This window comes from Frieseomelitta varia, unplaced genomic scaffold, assembly GCF_011392965.1.
Source record: "Frieseomelitta varia isolate USP_RPSP 00005682 unplaced genomic scaffold, Fvar_1.2 scaffold_926, whole genome shotgun sequence".
Taxonomy (NCBI): Eukaryota; Metazoa; Arthropoda; class Insecta; order Hymenoptera; family Apidae; genus Frieseomelitta; species Frieseomelitta varia.
Genome location: NW_025110730.1, coordinates 76,446 through 102,738, shown reverse-complemented (window position 1 = coordinate 102,738; position 26,293 = coordinate 76,446). Strand labels below are relative to the sequence as shown.

The 26,293-nt window shown below is 35.0% G+C and overlaps 1 protein-coding gene across 1 annotated transcript; it reads right to left on the bottom strand.

The window, feature by feature from the left end:
* Positions 1 to 573: 573 nt before the first annotated feature.
* LOC122537718 lies at positions 574 to 26,293 on the bottom strand. The gene is made up of 4 exons (XM_043671133.1): positions 25,524 to 26,293; positions 10,623 to 10,838; positions 9,549 to 9,832; positions 574 to 4,780 (listed from the first exon to the last, which is right to left on the bottom strand). The coding sequence occupies exons 1-4, from the start codon at positions 25,527 to 25,529 to the stop codon at positions 4,486 to 4,488; spliced, it is 801 nt and encodes a 266-aa protein (XP_043527068.1). The 5' UTR covers positions 25,530 to 26,293; the 3' UTR covers positions 574 to 4,485.

Here is a 26,293-nt window from a genome sequence, read left to right as displayed (position 1 = left end):
TTTTAAGAACTCGTTGTAAAGAGTAGATTTCGATTTTCGAAGACTGTGGTATTAATCGTGAAAGAAATTGTTCAATATTTTTAGAGACGTTTGAATTTTTTGACAAATTTCGAAAATGAAAGTATCCTTGATATCTTTGAAAAAAAAAAAAAACGAATTCAAAACCATTAAAATAGAAGCTTTACACTTTGAAATGAGAGAAAAGAGATTGCTATATAATTATAAAGTTTAAAATATCGATAATTTTTCGTCGTTATCGGTTCAGTTATGCTTTTCACTGACAATGAATACAGAGAGGTAAGTAAAATATGGATTTAAACGCGAGTTTATAGTCAATCTTAGAGTTGGAATTCATTTAACCAAAATGGAGCTTGACAATATGACATTAATTTAATCATTATATTATCATTTAAAATAGAAATAAATTAAACTTAATTATTTAATTTCCTTTTGTAACTACCGATTAAAAAAAGAAAAAATGATTGCAAATAAACTCAACATGATTGGCCCTTGATCTATTAAACACAATGAAACTTGATGATCAGCGCTGAGGGATAAGAACCGTTCAATAGATTATTGGAAAAAACTTTATTCAGAATGTTGCTTTGCACAAAGTCGAAAGTTTTGTACAATACGAAGCGATGGATCGACGAAAGGTGTGAAACAGTTCGACAGATTTCTCTCGAAAAAAAGGAATTCTCTCCAAAATTAGAACAGAAACAATTACAGCGACTATATCGATTTACATTTATAATTCTACAACGACAAGAACCGCGGTCATCGAGCGAAAAGTAAATTACTCTTTTTTATTATTTCATCTCATCTGAAACGATTTTTCGTTTCTCTCCTCCGTGTAACTTTTGTTTCTCGTGAAAAAATATTTCCTCTGAAAACTTTTGGCCTGATCCTTTTCAGAATTTTTAATCTCAAGAGGTGAAAAAAATTCTTCTCTCTATTTCTTCTACTTCGTAGTGTGGTATATGTATGTGTGTATATATATATAGTACATACACACTTTTAGTGTTTCACATTTAAAAAAGAAACGACCACGTTCTCTTTCTTCTGCAAGCGTGACGATTCGTCGAGGATTACCTTAGAAACTTCGTTGCTTAATATACAACACAACGTCAAAGAATCGAAGGCGCTCCTTCGTTAATACTTGTATATATATATTTACAATATACGTTATATATAGAATATACGTGTATACATGTACGTTTCACGATTATCATGTTATAAAGTGTCGACGGTACGTAAGCTTGGAGAAAACGTTTCTCTCTGCGATGAATTTCGAAGTGTGAACGAAATGCATTTCGATCGAGCGCGTATCGAGATTGCATTAAGATTTAAATGGAAAAGCGTTATTATACGAATAACGTGCGCTGCAGAATGACGAGAATAAACAAACAGAGAAAACCTGAATACAGAAATTCGATGTAACTATTGCTCGTAATCGAGTTGAATTTAATCTTTTACACTCCAACGACGATGTATTCGTTATTTGCAAATATAACATAAAAATTATTATTCGTTTCCTTTGACAGAGAAATTCGAAAAAAATGAAGATCACACGTTACAAGTGATTCTCGTTTCTCGGCTCAAAATCGAAGGATCAAAAATCGAAGAAATCCATTTAAACGTTAACAATCTCGACGCGTTTCCTGCGCTTACAAAAAGTAAATCGTATCTCGTGTTCAACGCAGGATGGGAAGAAATGTGAAAGAACCGCGTAGGAAGAAAAATTTCAACTTCCTGACGATTGAAATCGCACGAAGAATCAATGTGACGATGAGGAAAGTATAATTCGTGAAAGTATCGAAATTACGAGAGAGAACACGCTTCGACGGAACGCAAGGGGACAGGTTTTTCTTTCTAGATTTCACGTCGAGCCGCTGTTAAATAGCGAAGGAATGCTCGAACAGGCTGCTTTTAATGTGACATTTACCGCACGAAGCGGGAGAAGCGTCCGATGCGATAATTTCGCGATCGCATCCGCGACTCCATTACATTGAGCGCTTTCGCGAGTTTCAAATATCTCGCCGCGATTTCCCTTAAAATTACGGAGACTAAATATCGGAGCGATTGTCATCGGGATAGAATATATCGTGTAAAGCACTTGAAGAGTCACGAATTTTCATTCAATTAACGCGCGCTTTGTTCGACACGCGTCGTGACACATTTTCACAGCAGTTTACAGTAGAATCTGATTTATTCGAACGAGTATTTCTCGCAACAGAGAAACATCCGAATGGACAATTTTTGATACTACATTCTGTTTATTTAGAGATCAAGGAAATCAGTTAGATCAAATATTTGGAGATGTATTCTTTTCTGGACAATTATATAAATTGTCAAACATAAACTGTATATATTCTTTCTTGTGCTTCGAATCATTACCAAAGGCACGTCCTCGTTACTTTTGTCTTTCAAACTTTTTAGTTATTTCGTACTTTCTTTTTTTTAAATACACAAATTGTGACTAATCTATCGTCATAATTCGGCCAAAGTCGAAACTATAATGAACTGGAAAAATGCATCTGTCACTAGCAGATTTACAGCATTCTGCATTAGTAATGTAAAAATAATTTAAACATAAAAATAACTTGAATAACAAATGTGTCGATAGAAGAGTAATAATGAAACAAAATCGAGGAAACAAATTTTTAATCGTAGAATATAAACTGTACGTTGCCAAGAATGTGTGTGATAAATCGTAACGGAAATTTCATTCAAACAATTCAAAAATCCACATTCAGACATACGAATCCAACTGGAAATCGATTATTTGTTTCATCCAGCGCAACATTGAAATCTCGCTCCGATAAATACAGTTCTACCATAAGCTCGAAGCGTTTGATAGATTTTCGATAACTCAGTAGAAAGTTCGCCGTTATAAAACTTGCCAAGCTAGTCCCTTATTCGTTTATGTGTCCACGAACGTACGTTTTTCATTTGGAAAATGGAAATGGCGTCGAGCGATTTCGCAGCGACGATAAATTCTCGTTCAACGATCGCGTGGTGCGCCAGTCTCTCTCCGGTAAAAACGCTCGTTAACACCGTCGTTGAATGTCGCGTCAAGATTTTATTTACGTTTCTTTGCTTTTCCTCCAATATTGGCCAGCCATCTGTCTCGCTCGTCGAAACAACTGGCTCCTTCCACTTTGTACTGTTTGTTTCTTGGAAAGCTCGTTCGATTTCGCATTAATTTCGACCACACGTCGCATCATTTTTGCGTTTCTATCGTAACTGGTCGTATGTCAGACTTGAATAATTCTGTTCGACTTTGTGGGCCTCGAAGAACTGGGTATACAACTCGACACGTCATCCTTCTGTATAATTTAACACGTGTTATTACGCGTGATTTCTTTACCCCAAAGCTACGTGTAGCTACAGGTGGTGCGCGTATACTCTCGCTCAAATGTTTGGAGAATCCTCCGATTTGTTGGTTGAAACCAATCCTTTGAATTTAGGGAATTAGAGCGTTACAACTATCATTTCATCGATTAAGTACAATTAATTACCAGCGTTGTGAATATAATATCTATTTACTCTTTTTTATTTTGTGACCGTTTCTCGAGATTCTGACGTGCTCCAAAATTTTTGGGCGAGAATACACTGTCAGCCACAGGTATTGGTATTTAGTATAAATTGAACATTTTTCTCTGCACTGAACTGCTTCTGCTTTCCAGTTGATTTACTGTAAATCTACTGTAGCGAGTTGAAAATCACAGTGGCGTCACAGTAGCGAAATAAAATTTGTCAAATATATCCCAATACTTATGGCCGGCAGTGTAACGAATGTTTAACGTGCTTCGTTTAAGAATCACGTGGCTCTGAGTATAAACCAGAATTTTGACAGATAGAAAGAGAGAGAGAGAGAGAGAGAGAGAGAGAGAGAGAGAGAAAGAGAGACAGAGACAATGACAGTGCAGCTTGAAATACTGAATCGTAATTAGAGTCTCATTTATATCAAACGCTATAAACAATCCAATCGTTTGCTACGATTCTCCAGTCCAGTGTTCTCATTCCAACGAACGAAACGATCTTCAACTTGTACAGAAAGAGACTTTCAGTATAAAATTCAGATGAAATGTCGCCCGTATATGATCAACAGTCACGGGATCAACAGTCATCCACTACGTTTCCAGAGCAACATTGGCAACAATGATATCTCAACAATTTGATTGTTCTTCAATCTAGGCCCCGTGACAAGCACCCGTGTGAAGATTCACCTTTGTTCTCGAATTCTGTTTCAAACTCCACTCGTACGTCCAACGACCGTCATCGAGTACTATACATCGATGGATGTTCCACGTTATTTCGCCAGGTGTGCTCGTGTGTTCAACGAGCTTTGGCCGACTGGAAGTCGATTTAATGCGCCAAACAATCGGCCAAAACGAGTCACTGGTCGAAGGCGTCGCTGGTGCCCGGCCGATCGAACTCCTGCGAGGAGCCAGCTGGCCGATCGGGCACCAGCAGCCATCCTCACGTTCTTACGAACTTGTACACAACGCCGAACACCAGCACGCTCACGAGGACCAACACCAGAGCGGTGACCACCTTCGCGAACGCGTTCAGTCCACTCTCCGTGTGCTGCTGAGGTCTCCTGGTTGGCACGCTCTGCTTCGAGGCGAGGCCACGGGCCAGCGCCGGGAACGCCAGGCTCTGCGTGAACGTTAGCTTGTGCAGAGACTCCGACAGGGAGTAAGGACCGACGGAACCACGGGCCGCTGCCCTCAGCAACGCGTACTCCAGGTCCAGGGCATCGAACATGCTGTACCTGTTGAATCGAACGGTAGTTTCTCACAGTATAAACATCATTTGACAGACTATTGTACATCGGTATTGTCGTTGCGTGATGAAAGAGAAGTTGTTCGCGAGGGAAGATAGTTTTTTTTTTTTTTTTTTTTTTACGTATATACAGCGAGTGACGAAAGTATTTGTTTAATTGATCGAACAGAATTGAGAGAAATAGTTTTCTATACGAGGTGTCTCGGCTAAGAAATCACCTGAACGTCTCTTTTATTTTTTACGAGACGAAAAATATTCATAGCGCAATTTCTTTATGGCTTTAATGAAGAAACATGAGGGCGTCAAATATTCTGCGTTTGTTGAATCAAACAACATGCAAGTTGTATGGAAGAGATTGATACTGTTGTCGTTGCATGGTAGAAAAGAAATTATTAGTATGGTAAAAATAGTATTTATGTATGTACAGTGAGGGAGTATTCGTACAGCTTGAGTGATCGCAGAATTAGAATAAGAAAAATATTTTCTATACAAATGTCTCGACTAAGAAACCATCTAAACATCTCCTTTATTTATTATAACACGAAAAATATTCATACCACAATTTTTATGGCTTCAATGAAGAAATACGAATATTGAAAAACAGATCTTTCTCTTAGGTCACTTTTTCTCTGTTTTTCGTTTTTTTTAAATCATTGTATTTTTATTTTTATTTGTATTTTTTTCTATTGGAACCATCGTAATAGATGCAAAAATACATTTAAGTATATTTGAATCATGAAAATTAGTAACATGATAGTTGCTGCAGTGAACGTAGATGAGATATTTTAGAATAGGTCAGAAGACATATTTGTACAAAAAAGACAATTCGCATTAGGAGGATGACTAGGATGAAAGAGTTATTCTGTCACTGTGAATCTCTGTGTAAATCATGTGAATAGCTACACTATGTTTGACGACTTCATTTAAGTTAGGTACGTCGTTGAAGTTCGAACGCACGTGGAACATTATACTATGCTTGACGACTTCATTTGTACCATGTCGTCCAAACACAAACGTGAATAATTCCACAATTTATCAACTAAGAAAAACAAACGAACTTCTTGCGAAGCTGATACATTTGAAAATGACTAAAGATCAGCTGAAATCAATTCTTTCCCTCGAATTTTTATCGCTGGAAGATCTGTCTTACTAAGAAATCAACCAATTAAGGATAAATAGCCTTTCGCAATGAATTTGATGTCGTATAATTTACTGATAAGGTTCTTTTATGATTACAAGGTTCTGATTACTCCGTAGATTTAGATAATCCGATTAGCTATTTATATTTTAAAGCCTTGATGACAGATGGAGTTGTTCAGAACCAATCGACCACATTCCCCTTTAATCAATATCTGGCAAAATTTGAAATTCCAACGAGAATCTCCTTCAACTATTCACCTACAGGATCAATGGAATGAAACGCTCGAGCAAAGAGAATTTAGAAAACTCAACACTCGATAATCTCACTCCTTGTTTGGAGCAGAACATTCCGAAACTTAAGATTTACATTAATTCACGCATTTTATATTTCTGGAACATCTTTCGCCACTATCTAACGTTTCAGTTTCTAGTTGGATATTTAGTTGTTCACCAATCAGAAGCAACTAATTCAAAGCAAGTAATCTCTCAAACATTATGGTGGCGAATTATTATAACAATAATTACCATACGTATTTTTTATTTTAATAATTTTCCAATATCTTTTATATAATTATGTCACTTTTGTATTGGGTATTTTTCTTTACCCGTGAAAAATAAAATAAATATAAATAAATATATATAATAAATATAAATATAAAAATAAATATAACAATAAAATATAAAAATAAATATAAACAAGTATAAAAATAAATATAAATGAAATAAATAAATAAATATTGTCTGAATATACTAGCAAGGGTCTCGACACTCCCATTCGTCAAACCTCAAAGACACTCGAAGTCAAAGAAGAAACAAAGTCACGCTGCCGAATCGATTCGCGATGTGACACGGTGAAGGTTTCACCCTTCGAAAGTTCAGGGTTCGAGGTGGGAAAAGCGCAATGAAATCCCGACGATATCCGGCTCTGTATGGAAGGAAGCCGTCGGCCAAATCATTCGGACAGCACGCGATTATTATCTTCAGATGCATAAATGAAAAGCGGAGCGGTAACCGCACACGTGCACGTATTGCTTGGTGCCAGGGTCGCACCTTGACACGAGTCAAGATCGCTATCAGCCCGGGGGTTTATTATTTCCAGCTCCATCCTCCCGGTAATTTCACGAATCAGGAACAGACACATTCAGGGACTCCTCTCCCTTTTTTATAAGCGAGATCGTAACGCGTCTGAAGCAGAGTGATCGTTGATATCAGCTTATCTCGAGATGCAGATCGTACGAGGAAAAGAGTGAGAAGGTATCATCATATCTCGATGAAATTCGCGAAGCAAATAACGTAAAGAATTTCTTTTGTACATGGAAGATTCATGTACTTCTTTGGAGTACAGAGTTGACATTTTATTTGGATAATGAACATAAACGAATCTGACAATGAGGAACTTTTATATACGAAAGATTCGTTGGAGAATAGAGTTGAAATTTTATTTGGATATAAATGAATATGACGGCGAGGAATTTCTTTTGTATATGAAAAATTCGTTAGAGAACAGAGTTGACATTTTATTTGGATATAAATGAATGTAACGATGAAAAATTTCTTTTGTATATGAAAGACTTGTTAGAGCACAGAGTTGACATTTTATTTGGATAATGAATATAAACGAATCTGGCAATAAAAAGTTTCTTTCGGACATTTCGGCAGAAGGATTCGTTGGAAAACAGAAAATAGAATTGAATAAGATTTTATTCGATATAAATGTAAAAAATGAAATATTAGTTTTACTTAGAAGAAAGTTTTTTTAGTATACGTGAATACTAATTTTAAATTTCCTTTCATCCGCCACTGTTATGTAAATGTCGTCGATGTATTTGGAAATTTATGGAGGATAAAATTAGGAATTATGTATATTAAAGTCAGAGTTATCTACCTCTTCCATCGTAATCTACGGAAACTGTAGTGGTAATAAATTTAGAAAGGACATTTACTGCTTTCGGGTGTGGTATATAGTGTTAAAAGAACAACGTTAATTAATGAACCTAAAGAATCAATTCACGAAGTATGAATATAAATTCTGTTTGCAGAGTTCCTTGAGTTTTTATGTCTCGATCTTTTTTTTTTTTAATTTCAACGTAGAAGGTTAAACACGAAAATAAATCTTTCCCATTTTTTAGTTTGTTAAGAAGAAAAGATTAAGTAGTAAGATACGCGCGTATGTATGTGAAACGAATTTTTTTTTAAACTGACACAGCTAATTCTGTATGGAAACAACTATCGCACAGCCTTATCGTCCAAAAATTAATGCATAACTATGAATTTCGAAAACGTATGCATTTGCATATCATGAATAAATCAAATCTTTAACAAAGCACAGAAGACAAGCGTGGCAGATTAATTATAAACACTGTTCTTGTTCGTATATCATGTATGTTTCAGGAAACAATTCTGCACCTTGAAAATTTACCATCACGTACACGAATGTAAAGTGTTCTTAAGCAGTACTGCAATTAATGCGATATTTATATTCACGCGTTATATGTTATTATACTAAAAAAAAAATTTCAAATTAAAATATTTCACACGAGTTGAATAGAAATTGCTAATTTTATTTTCTCGCATACTTCAATATTAATATTGCATTTTATAGTTCAATATTAATAGTGTTTTATAGTTCAAAAATACTTGTGTTTGATCGAGAATTTGATCAAGGATGTATTATTATTAATTCAACGTAACCTCTAATAATTTGAATCTACATCATGCTTAAACAAACTCAGTTAGACTTGATTAGTTTCTAGACCCTTTCAAATATTTGATCGAAAACATTTTACTAAAAATATGTTGTTATTAATTCTATATAATCTCAAATGATTCGAATGATTATATATTCTACATCATGTCTAACTCAACAGTCAAACAATTAAATTCGATTAGTTTCTGAATACTTTCGAATATTTGTGCGATTGTAAATACTTTGTCAAGGATGTACTCTTATTAATTCTGTATAACCTCAGAATTGAATATCGAACAATTAGATTCTGTACCATGTTTGAACAAACTCAATTAAACTCGATTAGTGTTTAAATACTTTCGAATGTTTGTTTGATCGAAAATGTTCTATCAAAGATGTATACACTGTCACTAAATGTATATAACCTCGGAATTGAATGTCGAACAATTAGATTCTACGCCATGTTTGAACAAACTCAATTAAACTCAATTAGTTTCTCAATTAGTTTCTTTCGAATGTTTGTGCGATTGTAAATACTTTGTCAAAGATGTACTCTTACTAATTCTGTATAACCTCAGAATTAAATATCGAACAATTAGAGTCTATACCATGTTTGAACAAACTCAATTAAACTCGATTAGTTTCTTTCAAATGTTTGTGCGATTGTAAGTACTTTGTCAAAGATGTACTCTTACTAATTCTATAACCTCAGAATTAAATATCGAACAATTAGATTCTATACCATGTTTGAACAAACTCAATTAAACTCGATTAGTTTCTAAATTCTTTCGAATGTTTGATCAAAAACGTTCTACCAAGGACGTATATACTATCACAAAGTCTATATAACCTCGGAATTGAATGTCGAATAATTAGATTCTACATCGTGTTTAAGCTCAATTAAACGCTCTGTATACAGACTATATATTACCTGCTGCTACGTCTTCTATCTTGCATCTGAGCATTCGCGGAACTGGTCATCGAACGTAAACTGCTGGTAGTTGAACTCGAGGGACTGGGCGGAAGCGGAGGTTCTTCGTCGATTGACGTTCGGTCCGGTGTCGGCGGACTCTTGACCCCGGAATTGTGATGATTGTGATGCAAATGGTGCAATTGCAGTCGAGCGTGATCCGGATGGAGTAAACTGGCGCGTCTGGATTGTTGAGGCGTGGCGGCTGGACTAGTGCCGGCTACACCGCACGGAGACGGCGACGCCTTTTTACGACAATCGCAAAATTGTTATTGCCCAGCCATTTCTGTGAAATTCTCTTAGCGTAACATGGAAATTGGACACTAAAGTTTTAAACAGAATGGTTAACGATCGCTAGCTGCATTGATATTTCGAAGTTGGCGATTGGTTAGACGTGAACTGTATATCTTACATATGTTTTTATGGAACTGTATATCGTACAATTAGTGGATGTTGTTATTGAACTCTACAACTTGGTTTGGTAGTTACTTTCGAATTTTATTATCTAAATTTTGCGCCGGATTCTACGATTGAATCACCTGCGATTTGAATTGTACGATTTTCAATTTCTTTTGCTATCGGATTTCAAAATTTATTGGCCAATGCTGTTAAATTGTATATAATTCGTTATTTAGCAGTATGTATTATATACTATATTATATAACATAATTCGATGATTATCGTTGTTGAATTTTACAATATTACAACGCTGCGGTTAATGCTGTCGGATTCTACGAATCGATGTCTATCGCTATTAAATTTCACTACTTGATTAATATTACTGAATTCTATCTGAATTTACATCTTCATTTCATATCATCGAATTCTACAATTTTATTCATCACTACTCAACGTTTTTTAAAATTCCAAATTCCAAATTTTCAGTTCTCGTCTTGAATCTTAATCTTAAGCCAATCGAGTTTCTTTTCACACAACTTTCACGCAACTAATGCAATCAACGTTACTATATTTAAAGAAAAAAAGAAAAATCTGAAGATCCTTAATCAACACCCGCAGTTGCTTCGATTATGCTACCTGTATGGATTCGATGCCACTGTCGTTGACGTTCTCTTGGACATCCGGGAACACGAATGCCTGTGCCTGTCCGTCGGCTTCGCCTCTCGGCGAATCGCTCGGCCATACTTGCAGCAGAGGAAGTCCACCACGAGGCTCTGTACAAACTTCCGCGACGACGTCGTTGCTCTGCTCACCCGCACTGAGGCACAATCGGCCCAGCTCTCTCAATGGCTTCTGTTTAATCAGGTATAGCAATTATTCACCTAACTCTTCCCTCCGTGCTTCCTACTCCTTCTCTTTATAATCGCCAATAATTATTAATAGCTCTCAGTTTCCGATCAATAAGATTATGCAATTTCATCGTTGATCGCCAGGAAGAGTATTAACGTATGAATATTGCAACGAAAATAAAGCAACATTTTCGGGAATCTTTTCTTAATAGTCTTAGAGAGTCTTTTGATTTGTAAATATTTAGCTAGAATATTAATCCTTTGAGTGTTTAACCCGTGCTAGAATATCGTACGGATAATTTTATAATCATTAATAAAACAATTGGTTTACTTACTGGAAGTTCAAAGAGATTGCAATATATTTAGTAAATATATTTATTATAAATGTTGAGTGATGAATGCATCCTCCATTCAATATTAAACTTTTAGATTTTGGTCAATTTCAGTATCTCAAAGGGTTGAATATCACAGCAATTAATTAAATTTTACCATATAAACTGTAGTTTGAGGACAGTATATAATAGTAAAATCATTTTAACTTTTTCATTAATCATAACGAAGAGCATCAACGAAAGAATACTTATTATAATGAAATTAGCGATATTACATTGTCAATATGTATTCAACTTTCGTAACTCTTTCTTAATAGAAATTCTTAGAGACTTTTTGAGCCATACAGTTGTAATTCGGATACAATATATATTTTTATACGTTTCACATTAATTGGAACATCAGAACGTCGAATGTGTCAGGATATCTATAAATCTCCTCAGCATCTGACACAACTACGCTGATAACACTGTTCTCAAGCACTATGCCAGTTGCACATACACAATCGCATTATGCATGTTGTATTTACGTCACGTGGAGCCTGTCATCGGTTCGAATTGATTTCGCTCAACACCGTCTGTGTTTCCGGGAATTTCACCAAAGATACCATACGTATCAATCGTTCGCGATTACATCTTCCCATCGTACAACATAATTGAATCAGCGGTCGTTGAATTGACGTTTCTTTCATGTATAGACAACGTTTTTTATCAATTTGCACAGTTTGTATAAACTTTGAATAAAAGTATTCTTTGTTGAAGTTTTGTTCTATTATTGGAAATAGAAAGTTTCCAATAGTATCATTAATCACTTTCACTGATAAAGGGATTCTGCAATGGATTTCGATCAATAATTGTGTTCTAATAAATTGAATGCTTAATACACGAATACCTACGCGTTGAACTATAATTTGCATGATCGAATAATTTTCGTAAGAATTTTCCATTTGTAATACACTATTACAATTAAAGAAACGGAACTTTTTATATTTATTTTTGTGAACAATAGGCCACAGAAAATTTTACGACTTTATCTATTAAAATATTTATGATTGTCTGAACTAGCTAAAAAAATTACCCAATTTTGTTTTATATACTTTGTACGGTAAAATGTACGTTTAAAAATATTTTAATAAATATAATCACTAAAATCTTCATTTCAGATCTTTGCAAAAATAGATCCTAAACCAATTATCAGTAGTATATTTTCATATTTTTGTGAGTTTTGTGTATCTTTCCAGAAATCTATGAAATCCATTATCTGTTGAATAATGTTTCTTGTGAGAGTGGTTAATACTACAAAACTACACTTTTCCTACTATATATTTCCTTTTTTCTTTTTAAATAGTATAATAATTTCGTGATCTTGGAGTTTTTTTAAACATCCACACTGTTCTTTCATATACATAAATAACACTGTGTCCAAGGCGATCAATTCTTTAGGCTTTTTATTTAGAAATTGCTTCGAGTTCATAAGTCCTTATCTCATACTTCAATTCTCTTACGCGTCCTATGTTTGAATATGCATCCATTATCTTAACTCCACACACTACAAAACACAAGCTTCCAATTGAAAAAATCCAACACGAATTCCTCAGATTTGTTGTTTACAAAATAAAAGAGTTAATTCCTATCATCACTTTACTTTCTTAATGAAGAATTTGAGTATTCACTCACTGAAAAACAGCTGATCTCTGCTTTCTTCGTCGCGATTCAATATTACCGATTCTCTGTTTCATCACCGGCTTGATTAACTTTAACTAACTCACCGATATTTCTGGAAATCTAGTAACTTTTATATATAAAATTAAATAATAAATATCACAAAATATTTGTACAATTTTTATTTTTACCTATAAATCAAAAGATTCAAATTATTAATTCCTACCTCTATCAAAATTGTATTTTGCTTTTACATTGCCAACGTTGTGTAGACTGGTGTACGACACCGTTACGAATTTATGAATTTTTATGTCCTTCGTAAAAAAGAATGGGCACGCGTCGAAATTGTTCAGCACGTAACGAATTATGAAATTCCTACTAGAATTGTTGCCAACAAGAGATTGTCATTTGAACAAATAAAACACGTTTGAGTGAGTAAAAGGATGCTTTGATTAATGCGAAATATCATCCAGTAATATATATGTATGTACATGCGAACAAAACAAATGATGAAGCTCTGATTCTCGTCGGAAGTCCCTGCACACAAAACGGAAGTTCGAATCGGCTTATCGGCTTTCAACCGCGAAGGCTTCGTGTTATTTCTGTTGTCCACTCGTCGAAAACGTTTCAATCTGATTGTCAGCCTACCGTATTATCTCGTTTCTCGTTGTCTCATGAAAATTCGATGCGCCAGCTAATTATTCATCGAACATATCAAACATTTATCGAAGCGCTTGTTTGTCATTTTTCCGTAATATTCACACATGTGCCCGTTCGATAGCACGTTTACCGCTCTCCGAGTTCACGCACGATTGAAATACAAGCTGTTTTCGATTATTCTTCGGATAAAATTCGAATCGTGTATAGTATATTTTCAAATATATATCATATAGATTGATATAGTGATATGACTAAGCTCGTTATCCTAAATTTACAAGAATTATTTATACAATTGTTCCAAAAATTTGTTAAATTCTGCGTCGTAGTTTCTGTTAAAATAATATATATATATATATATTTTTATATTATATTATATATATATATTTTTGTTAAAATAATAATACAGAATAAAATATCCTCGAGTGCTAAATTTATGTTTCTAGCAAATTTCAATTATTTACGACGATCAATAAATAAACTATTTGTTTATATAAAATTAATTGTTAAATAAAATTTCTTGACATTTACGAAATCTTCTTAAATTTACATTTTCATCTTTCATTATTAAATTGTGCACTGAGCAAAATTACGTGATATTTGTCTATCAAAGTCAAATACTTCGAAAGTACAACATTTTGTACGGAATTGCGTAAAAGGCGCTGAATTAATTTCGCGCAACGAAGAGCGACCTGAAATGTGGTGAAATATCAGGTAGCAAGATGTTATGGATATTGTAGTGCAGGAGAATTCGCGGTCAAATGCTGGGAACGGAGTTCCACGCGAGGTTCGCGTAGATTCTAGCGATATTTGGCCCGTTTCGACAACGATCGTCGCATTTGATAGGTTCACCAGCTGCTATTCGCAAGGGAGACACACGTGCATGGGTAAAAGTGTTATATGCACGTATTTTGCGAAGCGGCTACACGTGGCAATGAATTATAATCGCGTGCAACTTTACGCTTCTTTGATTCATTAACAGTAGTAAATACATAGTACATGGGCTTTAAAATATCTGTGACTGAGAAACGAAGATTAAACGACGCCTATAATTATTTAATTATTTATTAGCGATGGCTGAATATGCGGAGAAAAAGTGAAATTACTAGGATAAGAATTGTGCTTATTTTCAGATTTATCACTAATCTAAATTTATCAGGTAACAATAATAAATTTCTGCGAAACGAATTATATTTTCTTCCGAATGATCTGCGTTTCTAAATCTAAAAATAATTAAAAGAGAAGTGGAAGTTATACGTTATATTCCTTTGATCGAGGAAAATTTATCACGCCTAAAATGGAAAAGAGAGAAGACTTCGAAAGATTGTACATTTTTCAAAATAAATAAATGATGAGATATTTTCTTGCAGGAGAGAGCTCTTAAGAAATTGCAAGAGAGATGTGGGTAAATAATTTATAAATTAACAAATGGAAAGAATAAATTTTTCAATGGCAAAAGTGAAAAGAAAAGTCCGCGATGAGGATAGTTACGAACAGAGGCGACTTTAACGAGTGAAAGAAAAATGTAGCAAACCGAGTCTAAACAATTAGTTCCTTATACCCGATCGCCTCGAGACTTGAAGAATTATCGTAGTAACATTAAACAACCTTCGACGTTTCTCGTCTCCGGGAATAAGCTGAATAGAAAAGGCTATTACAAAATAAGCTTCCGATAGTAGATCGTTGTCGACCACATATTCCTGTGCGATAACTTCCAAGAATCTTGATTTCGTTTTCGAATTACAGATCTTTGGATAGCTAATTAAATTAGCTAGATACCCTTGAGCTACCTCCAGGAAGAACAAAAACTGCGGTTACCTAATTTGAGTACAATGGAGGAACTGAAGACTCCAAGCGTGTGTGAGTAGAGGAAGCTTGTAAATACTATAATCTGATCGTGAATCGAAATTTTCACGTTTGTGGCTGTATTTATGCAATATTGTATTAGTCTACTGTACTTTAATCGATGAAGCAATCAAACTGACAACGAATTGAGGGTCCAGTGTAATAAAAAGCTACGCCATAGTAACCGTCGGATTAATCCCGCAGAAACTCATCGAATTTTATAATATAAATTTACAATATATGAAACGCTATTTTTCGAAAAAGAATTTCTAAGTTTGTGTAAGATACTATACTATGTGAGATTTTTTGAATCTAGATTTGTGAAATTCAGCTACATAACAATATGTTTGTACAATGTTACGGAAGGTACGGAATTTTTATGAGAAACAGCGTTGTAATAGAGTTTTCGTAATTAAGTCTTAATCTATGAATTAAAGTAGAATTTATCTAGACATCAAAGATGTCAAAATTAATAAAAACTCATTTTTGAATATTTTCTAACATTTGTACTGAACTTCTCAATCACTCAGGAACTAAACTAATCGACTTTGTTTTCTGATAACTTCTCAATTCAAATATCAAGACATACGTATGTACAATTGATATATATTATTTCGATAAACTTTCGACCTGTCCTCGCCAATATCAATGTTTGATATACACTCTCATTGAAAACTCTAGAACATTTTTTATTTTCAATGTTCAATAAATCCAAAGAGTTTCACAATTTTCATTCCTTATTGCACAAAATATTATTCAATTTTTAAAACAATATAAACATAGCGCTTGTTTTTAAGCTTTTTCAAGATTTTTAAGCGTATATGAGTGCGCGATGGTTTGACGTAATAATCAATATATAACATGATATAATAACCAACTAATTGAATTCGACGAGACAAGGGAAATCATTTCGAGAGAATCTTCTCGAAACATGGAAGCATAAGTTGCAAAAGTTTTCGACCGAGCATAGCCTGGGTTCCTGAAATATATACCCGATTGGATTTTCATTAGGGCCTGTTTACACCGGCACGGCGAAGGTCTCGGTAACACACTTGTCGTCTCTTTGTGACACGATGACGTAGGATAGACTTGCGCTAGAATTGCAACAAGTTCACCAGCTAATATTTACCACGACATAACAATAAAAGTGCAAAGTTCAAAGCAGCGGCTCGTGTTCTTAGGGCACAGTTTGATTCTCGTCCTTCGGATGCCATCCCCCTTCCTCGTGCTTGAGGAAGAATGTACTTAATAACGAAAGAGAGCCGAGCAACTCGATTTCGGAGTATTACTCCTCCTTTGTGGAAGCACGTTTACTTTCCTATTGCTGTCAGCGTTGGTTTAATTTTCTGATTCCTTTGATCTCTTCGCGATTTCTTGCTCTTCGATCTACTTCCGGTCTAGAAAACGGCTCTTTCGGTCGAAATTTCTTCAAATTCTTTTTCCCTCACTTCGCGGAAGATCTATTTTTACTGAACAGACGAACAATATTATTATTATTAACTCGCGACGCGCGTTTTTGCTAATATGAAAGTGCAACTGTCTATAATTCAGGGTCGATGTTGACGCAATTTTATAGAAAATTTAAATACCATCAAAAACACCTGTCATATGCAAAACCGTACAAAAGATTCAAAGCACAGTGGTTTTATTTGGAAGAAAGGAATCTCCGTTACGTACGTTCGATTTCCTCAATTATGTCTCTTGCATAAGCAGCAAAAAAAAAAAAAAGAAAAAAAATATTGAACTTAAACACTGAATAAACAGTAAGGGAAACTGATAAGGTCTGAAAACTGATTCTCTGTACACTGATTCTTTGTATTTCGAGATTCGTTACGCCGCCATTGTTCGAGTTCGCTGGAGGGTGAGCGATCGACGACGACGAGCGATTCTGAGCGGCGACATTTAATGGGATTATAATGTAAATTTATCGATGCATTTTTATCTTGTTCAGCGATTTTTTCCACCGGCGTATTATTAGCCCGACCTCGTGTAAAAAAAAACTGGTTGGTCAAACAAGCGATGCGAACTCAGATCGATAGAACCCGCAATCAGGAAGCTCCCTAATGAAGCTGGACGGCTCTTTTACAGCTTTTTCCCGTTCCGCTTCGGTTATTCGACGGTTTCTGGGCGGAAGGAAATAAAAGAGTAGATAAAGAAACACGGGAAATGCTGCGCGAGAAACGAAGTATCTGTTTCGGATGAGAACGTTACGATGAAAGTTTCAAATTCGCCCCGGGAAACTGGCAGAGGATTTGTCTACTAAACTTTCAACGAAGCGCGCAGGAACCGTAACATAACTCGCGAAAGTATTTGTACTTGACAGAAAATATAAAATACGAAGGAGTAGAAAAGAAGAAAGAAAAGACAAACGCATCCTATTGAATTACTTCGTCGAAACTACATATTTCCTTTTCGAAATTATATGTGTTGGCATATGTATCATAAAAATTTTGTGAAATTTGATCTTTGCGTGGATATTATTTAAATATAATATTACTTAGTAATTATTCCAATATGCCTACATTACAATAATCATTAATTTCATTATTTTGGCTATTTAAAATTAATAGTGCTTCCTACTATAAAGAGACTGTTAAAAAATGTTCATGAAAATCATACAAGATACAAATTCTAATTGTGTTAAAAATGTGACTCTTCGTATTTTAAATATAAAGTTGTAACATAATTTTATTCTAATGTTGTATATTAAATTATTATATTTACTACAAAATTTATTGCACATTACATTTATTTATAAAAGGAATAAATATTTTATATACAATCTAGCTGGCACTATTTAACTTATATAAGGATTAATTGAATTTTATTTTGTATTGTTTACATCATTATCTTACTATTAAAAAGATATATATAAAACCGGCCCAAATTTTGTCAATTTTTATATACGTAGAAATGTGAAAAATTGGGCCGAAAGGATTTGAAACTCTACTGTGTCATACTATAGAACTATAGAACTTCAGTAATTTTCAATTTCTATATAAATATAAGATATAACAAAACAAAATCCGAATTGGCAATATATATGTATATAGAGTGTAGAAAAATAGAGAGAGATCATCGATGTATCATTATAATTTCGTTCTATTGTATTCTGGGTTCAATTTTTTCTATGGTAAAATATTCTGTTCTGCAATTACGAAACAAATTAATTCTTTTTATCATTGTTTTTCTTTCTCAATGAGTAGAACGTAAATAAATTAATTTTTAATATTATTTAGAACATAGCATAGATACATTCTTTGTTCCTTATGAAACAATAAATCGTCACGTTGATTAAAAGAATAAAATATTAAATTAGAATAATTTTGGGAGGTTTTATAATTGTGAGATGCAACTTGTGTTTGTAATTTAAATTCTGTAACAACAAAAGAAATTTATTAGTACAGGGATTCCAAAGCTCCAAATTTATTAAACGTTTATTAGATCTTTTCAGAATCGATATAACTATCAAAGAAATTCGCATGTCAAATTCTTTGACACTATATTTTCTTCGTAAGTGACGTAGAATTTTTAGAATTTGGCTTGCATTCAATGAAGAGTACTTATTGTTAGTAGCCATCGATTATTCTATAGCACAGAGTTTAATAAAAAAAATTCGATCAATGTGCGACCGAGAAAATGTGCAGAAAAAGTCTCGAGAAGCGAGTTTCTTTTTATTGTTTCACATGCAGTCCGATTTTATAAAAAATTTCGTGACATTTTCACTGTACAAGCCAGATTTTGTGGCCAGCAAAACGACGCAATCTGGATGCGAACCAAATTTTTCTGTGTGAAATATAACACGATGCCACGAGTGTTCAAACGAGTGTTCTCTCTTCTGTCTGTACATTCTTTTATTTATCTCAAACGAGTTGAGAATTTTTTTTCTATTGAGAATATATCATAGTTGAGATACGCTATCTACGGTGATTCACAAAAATGTTTAGACGTTTATTTCTTACGTATTGTATTACCTGTGTTGCGAGAAATATTTTGAAGTGTCACTGGCATTTCAACGAGACACGTTCACCATGGTTATATTAGTAAAGTTTGGAATAAAACTGAAACCGTGTAGAGAAATTACGAAATATTTATAGCAAATAACAAATAAAATATATTTTATAAGTTGATATGTTTTATAATTATCTCTTAAGGAGAAAATTGAAAAAATGAATTATTAAAAGAGTTGTTGTTTTTCGTAGAATTTTTCAACTCTTCTCCAATATTAATTTTCGGGCAGTTTGAGTCGTTTATGTGTAATCTTTACTTGTGTTCAGTGTAAACTTTACCCTTGAATTCCGTCGAAGTGAATTTTTATTTTTTCAAATATTCGACTCAAAGGCCAATTATGTAATTAAAGTAGAAGCATCAATAAGCATCTCGGAATATTTTTAGATTATTTAAAAGTCAAGAGCGACAAAAATATTAGTCATTTAGTCAAACGATCGAAATTTTCCGCAAAGAGGTTAAGAAGAATTTGCTATTATTTTGTTAACATTCGATCCCGTCGCTAAACAATTAATTAACCCACGTTGCAAGTATCAAAAATTTCACAACGTTTCAGCCGAATTAAAGCAAAATTAATTAATTCGCGATCGCCTGAATATTAAAAAGTTTGTTGCACATCGTATATAAACGGGGATAAATATCATCCTTGCTTCTCTAGTTCGACGCGATCGAGATAATTATCGAGAGAATTTCGCGATTCATCGAAAGCGATAAATTTAGCGTCCGACTGATTTTATTCATCAACGAACAGATTAACAACTCTAGACTAACAAACCGAAAAGATTTATTTTTGAAATTTATTTTTGCGGAAAATTTCGTTATTAATTTTTCTTCTTCTATGATTGATTTTTCTTCTATCGAATATCAAATGTTTTTCCAGAAAGTGCTCTGACGAATTGACAAGTTTTGCAGAAAATGAAAATAAAAGTTTTCGCGGTGAAATTATTGTAATTGTTTATACTACGCCGAATTCAATTAGTTTTGTTTGTCGAGAATCGGGGAAAAATGAAAATGGAGACAAATATTGTTGAATATTTTACAAATAACAAATATCAAAATCAACTGAACTTACGAGTAAGTTTAATTTCTCTGTTATAACAGTCTGACCTTTGTTCAGTTTGCTAAAAGTCATTCAAACCTTCAGAAAATGCACCAGTGCGAAATCTATGAAATTGCAAATTGGTCGTTCGAGCACTTTGATAATTTTACAAAATTACAGACGAGTTCTTTGACAAAACGTTTCGCTGGACAGGTGCAATTCCCTGGGTGAAACTCGTTGGGATTTTTAAACACCGTTGCTCGGTTACGAGCACGCTGAACGAGTTTCACGATGGGCTGAATAATGCAATGCGAATTAAACATTCCGCCATGCTCGGGCAATTCCTCTTTCGTTTGCAAAGCGAAGATAATGGTAATTCATATTACAATTACGCTATGCTTGCAACGCGGTCACTCGTGTATCTTTTTCTTTTATCGATTTCGAATTCCTCGCGCTGTCAGCGCCAATTTTGACGAGGAACTCGATACGATACCTGTTACGATATTAGAAGTGTTCACCGAGTTTAACAAAAACTAATATACGTGTAGTAACATCGATTCGTAATAGCATTACGTCGCAACTAGACCACGAATGTCTACGAGATACGAGCAAAAATATTGAAAAACTTCTGAAAACACAATATTCACTGAGAGATGACATTGGAAAAATTCTAAGCAAAATTAATTACGATATTGTAATCAGACTTCGAATGTTTAAGCATTTAGAGGAAATTTAAACTAACACTAGAACTACCGACGATTAAGGCATAAAATTTTCCATCAAAGACATTAAAGTAAAAGAAACAGGAAACCTTTATAATGCGATATGGTATACAAGCTTTTACTTATGCATTGATAAAGAAGACTTTATTATCTATTAATAATAAAGAAGAATCATTTAAGTCTCTAAAAATACACTTTTATGCTGTTTTATATCTATAAAATATTGAACAAAAATTATCATATGGTCATTTTGACGAATCCGGTAGTTCTAGTAAAAATATTGAGCCGATGGGAAATTGCCTGCTATTATACCAACGCAGTAAACGAACGTTATGCCGCGAAAGAGTTTCCAAAAATTGAATTAATCAACTTAATCAACTTAAAGCTGCCGGAGTTTCAGCTTCCTTTTTTTATCAAGTTAATTACCACTCCCGACGGGCTGTGCCGGCTGTTAAAAAAAAATATAACCACGAAATTAACAAATTAGCGAACAGCTGGCGCTATAAACGGCCGGCCAGCGGTAACTCACGCAATCCGTTAGAAATTTTCTCAAAGGCGGGTGTCATACAGACACACGACCACGTTCGTGACCGTGACTGAAAGATCTTGCCTGGCTCGGCCTTGACACGAACACGGTCGATGAAGGAAAGGTAAAAAAGGGGGTTGCTTTCTCTCACCCCAATGCTTCTCCACGCGTGTAAACAGCAACACCCTCTCCTTTAATTTTTAACCACCGACCAAAGTAAAGCTGCGCGTTTTCTTTCGTCCAACACGTATACACGCCCTTCCAAAAGTATTGGGACACTTGCAGAAAAATGAAATAAATTTGGAAAACTATTAGGAAATTGTTCTAATTTCTTAAATCTATTTCAATGTTAGTTATATCAAGTTGGGAGAGGTATATACAGTTTACATTATTGTAATAATAACATTAATTTTGCACAAGAAAGTTAAATTTTCTTTTCGTCGATACATCCACCGCACTTTTTAATTATTTGTTCGACTAATTTCGGCGTTTTGTTAGTTTTTCTATTGTTTCTGGTACTATTCGGCTCCTTGCATTTTGTAGTTTGTTCCATAAGTGATTTTGGGACTTTGGACATACTTCACGGATTTTTCGATCTAATTCATCTCAAATGTTCTCTATTGGGTTCAGATCGTGGGATTAAAAGGGCCAATGCGTTATTTTTTACTCATCACTCTGTTCTAAATGTTGCAAATGGTCTTTACAAACCCTTGCAGCGTGCTTGAGATCGTTGTCACGCATGAAAATAAAATTTTGGCCCATTAATCGCCTCCCAGATGGTATGGCATGGTCACGTAAAATAGACAAATATTGTTCCTTTTTCAGAATCTCTTCGATTTTTCTTAAATCACCAACACTATTTGTCACAAACCATTATCGACCGCCCTTCGTGTTTAACTGTGGATACGATACAGTCAGCAATCATTTTTTCTTCAAGTCTTCTAAAAACATAAGCTTGCAACCGAACACCTCAAATTTAGATTCGTCGGTCCATAAAATATTTTTCCACTCTTCACAACTGACCAATTTCGACATTTTCTAGCCCACTGTAGTCTTTCTACTTTATTTTGTCATCTGAGTAATGATTTTTTTATAGCTACGCATCCACGAAGACCAACCTTATGCACAGCAGGTGTCCTAATACTTTTAGAGGTAAGTATGTATATTTATTCGACCGTGATAATATTTCTTTTGTTTTATCATTGCTTTGTTATTGACGAGTTTGCCTTATTGATGAAATTCTCACAGTTAATGTCGTTGCAACTCGATTACAAATTTTATCGCGAATGCGACGAGAGAGAAAGAGAGAGAGAGAGAGAGAGAGAGTTTATCATGAGAGAAAGATTGACGCAAAGTGGAAATGTTAAGGGTTGCCTGACGTAAATTAATGAAAACCTTTGCCCTCGAAAACGAGATAGTTGCCGACTGGTCTCGATTTGAAAATTGGTTGCTCCGCTCGAGATATCACCGTAATTGAAATTTGCTTCTCACGCGTAACCGTAATTTCTGTAATGAGCGAAGATATTTCTTCTGTAATTTTCTCTCGGGAGAAAACGAATGAATAATTCGTTCGTTAACAATTTGCGATTCTTAAGGTCTAATTTAAAGAATGTTATCGTAAGTTGATTAAAGTACATAAACAGTGCAACGTATATACATTCTTCTTTCTAAAAATATTTGAAAACACGCGACGAGAATTTCCCGCAGAGAAAATTAATTAAAAGTGTCGTTTGCATCTCTACGTCAACGGCTGAAAGATTTTGAAAAGGAACAGGCGAAGCATCGACGAGGCTACGTCGCTCGTTTGTCGACGAAAGTAGGGGAACGGTCTCATTATGCCGCGACGAACTAGCATCCCTTTCATTCGAAATCCATGCAAATCCGGCCCGAGGATTCGTGGAGAACCAAGGAGAACGATCGAACGATGTCGTTATCGACGACACTTCCTCGTTTCACAGTAATTTTTACGCAACTTCAGCCAACTTGTATTTGCACCCTGGGGGGTCGAGACCCTGGAAATTCACCCTCTGTTCGTGTGCTATCATTGGAAAACGGATGACTCTCTCGATACGAAGTACCGAGACGAAGGGAGAAATTCTAAGAGCTTTCTCGCTTCGATTATATTCTTCATTTCTCGAGCAATATTTCGAAAGGCGTGAAATACGAGCCGGGGAGGATTTTAGTATTCGACGAGATGGAATGTGAATTTGTATTCTTCGAAAGTCTGGAATTTTACTGAATGGCATGTTTGAATAAATTTGAAAATTCGAATTTTAGCGCCTGTTCTTTCGAAATATGGAATTTTGAAGGATTACAGAGGAGAATTATTTAATTATTCTCTGAAAAATTGATTGAGTTTGAAAAATCGTTAATTGTTTGTTGCTTGAAAATTTTCCATTAAAAAGAAGAATATAATCCAATCCCTTTAATTAATATCCTCGAAAAAAAGTTCGACAAACGAACATTTAGGGGACAACTTTTCAGACTTGGTCGGGAGACGTCTCATGGTTCAACGAAAGATAACTCTCGGATAATGAGATTACAATCAAGGGTAGAAAACGAGCAAGTATGTACCAGGTAAACTGAAACAAACTTCTGAACTTTGTCCGTGAACTCGAGGAAGTTGTTTCACGCACAAGACAGCTCGTGCTAAATAATTCACAAATAATTCAAAGAGCTTTAATCTCCTAACCACTTCATAATTTATCTCACTATTTGGATAAAAAGAAATGGAAACTACGCAAGCTGAATTAGAGTGTCCTGTCGACAAGTTTTAAATAAAATTTAGCAAATTTACGACGTCGAAATTTTTGATATTGTAATAAAATGTTATAACAACTTGTAAAACTTTTGAAATATATAATATCAAGCCTAAAGAACACTGAAATTCTCAATCTAGCTCACCAGTTTTCACGTATGTGAAGAAAATACTACGATCCTTTTTCCTCTCTGTCCAAAAACGAGGAAATGTAATGAAATCAATTTTCTCCAAAAAATTTTCCACTCCACTCCACTCCACTTTTATTCACATCTATCTCAACTATAAAAGAAATAAGATTATAAAATTTCCGATATACAAAAATAGAGTAAAATCCTCGAAAAAAATTCCCACTCTGCTACATCCTAACTATAAAAAAAGAAAAAGCGAAATTGTATAACACCATTCTCACTTTTCTATAGCTCTATTCACACACATTTCAACTACAAAACGACCCCAGCAACAATAACGGTGTATCGTTGTAGAATAAATCCTATAAAATTCCCGAAAAAAATTCTTATACACTTACGTTCTTATACACATGCATCTCAATTACAAAAGAATCTCAATACAAACGAGTACCTATCTCTCAGGTAAATTATTCTATCTGAACTATTAAAATTACCTTAGCAGTAGTAAAATATCAAACAAACCTTAGTTTTCAAAAAATTTCTCTTATATCAATAACAAAGAAGAAAACAATACAAATACGACATAAATCTCAGCTCGATCGTAAAAATTTTTATTCAACCTACCCCTGTCCACACGCGCGTCACAATTGCAAGAAATATAATATCAAAGTGCGACAAAATTCTGAAAATTAAAAAAAAAACATGAAGAAAATATTCTAAAACATTCCAAAACTAGCAAAAAGTCGACACACTTTCCACCCTTGTGCAAAATTGTAAAAGAAACGCGAAAAATGTCGAAAATTCTGGCTGAAAATTCTGAAAGTGAAAAGAAAAAAAAAAAAAAGAGAGAAATATGTTAAAACCAGTGAAAGGTCAAAAAAACGTTCTCCACCCCTATGTACCTGAACACCGTCCCAAAAAAACAGCGCTCGCCCGTCAGAATTCGTTCAACCCTTGGCAAGAGAAAGAGCTAAGAGAAACCACGGACGAACGTGGAACGTAGGTCACCCACCTGCATGCTTCCGAGGGCGGGCTCATGGCCAAGGGTTTCGGCACGATCGTCCGCGTCGTGCCTGCTATCGACGTCCAGGATATCAGCTCCTCGGTCGGTCTCCTCGGGGTTCGAACAGCGACTGGTTCCGCTCGTCAGGATAGCAGAGACAGCAGCGTGCTCAGGGGGAGGGGGTTGCCTCGGTCCGGTGGCTCGGCGCCGGTGGGGATGAACGGTCGTGTTTCGCCGTGCTTCGGGGCGAGAAAGAGCGAGCGAAGTATATATATATATATATATATATATAGAGAGAGAGAGAGAGAGAGAGAGAGAGAAAGATCCAGTATCGCTCAAATTCTCTGACAAGAGTTTGATTTACTACTGATGCTAGCATGACGAGACTGATCGTTACGCTCGATTCGACCAGCTTGTTGCTGGATGAATTACCAGTTAGCGAGTGGCTAATGGGGGACGGAAAGTGGGGTGAGATACGGGTTGATAGAATGGTGGAACGAACAGGCTCCCACTGGGGGAGGGAATGAGTGGATCCTTTAGAATTTATTATTTTCCATCCGGCGCGATCTCTTCGGGAAATTGAGATATCGGGGTCGCTCGACAGGGAGTCGACGCGAACTTTCGTTGGGGGTGGAAGCGTTGGTACGCGCACCCGGAGTGATTAATCGACTGCGGATGTTTATGCATTCGGGAAATTTAATGCGTGGCAAAATGTTCAAGATATACAAAATAGAGTTGTTGGTATATATTGATAAACGGAATGATTCTGCAAAACACTT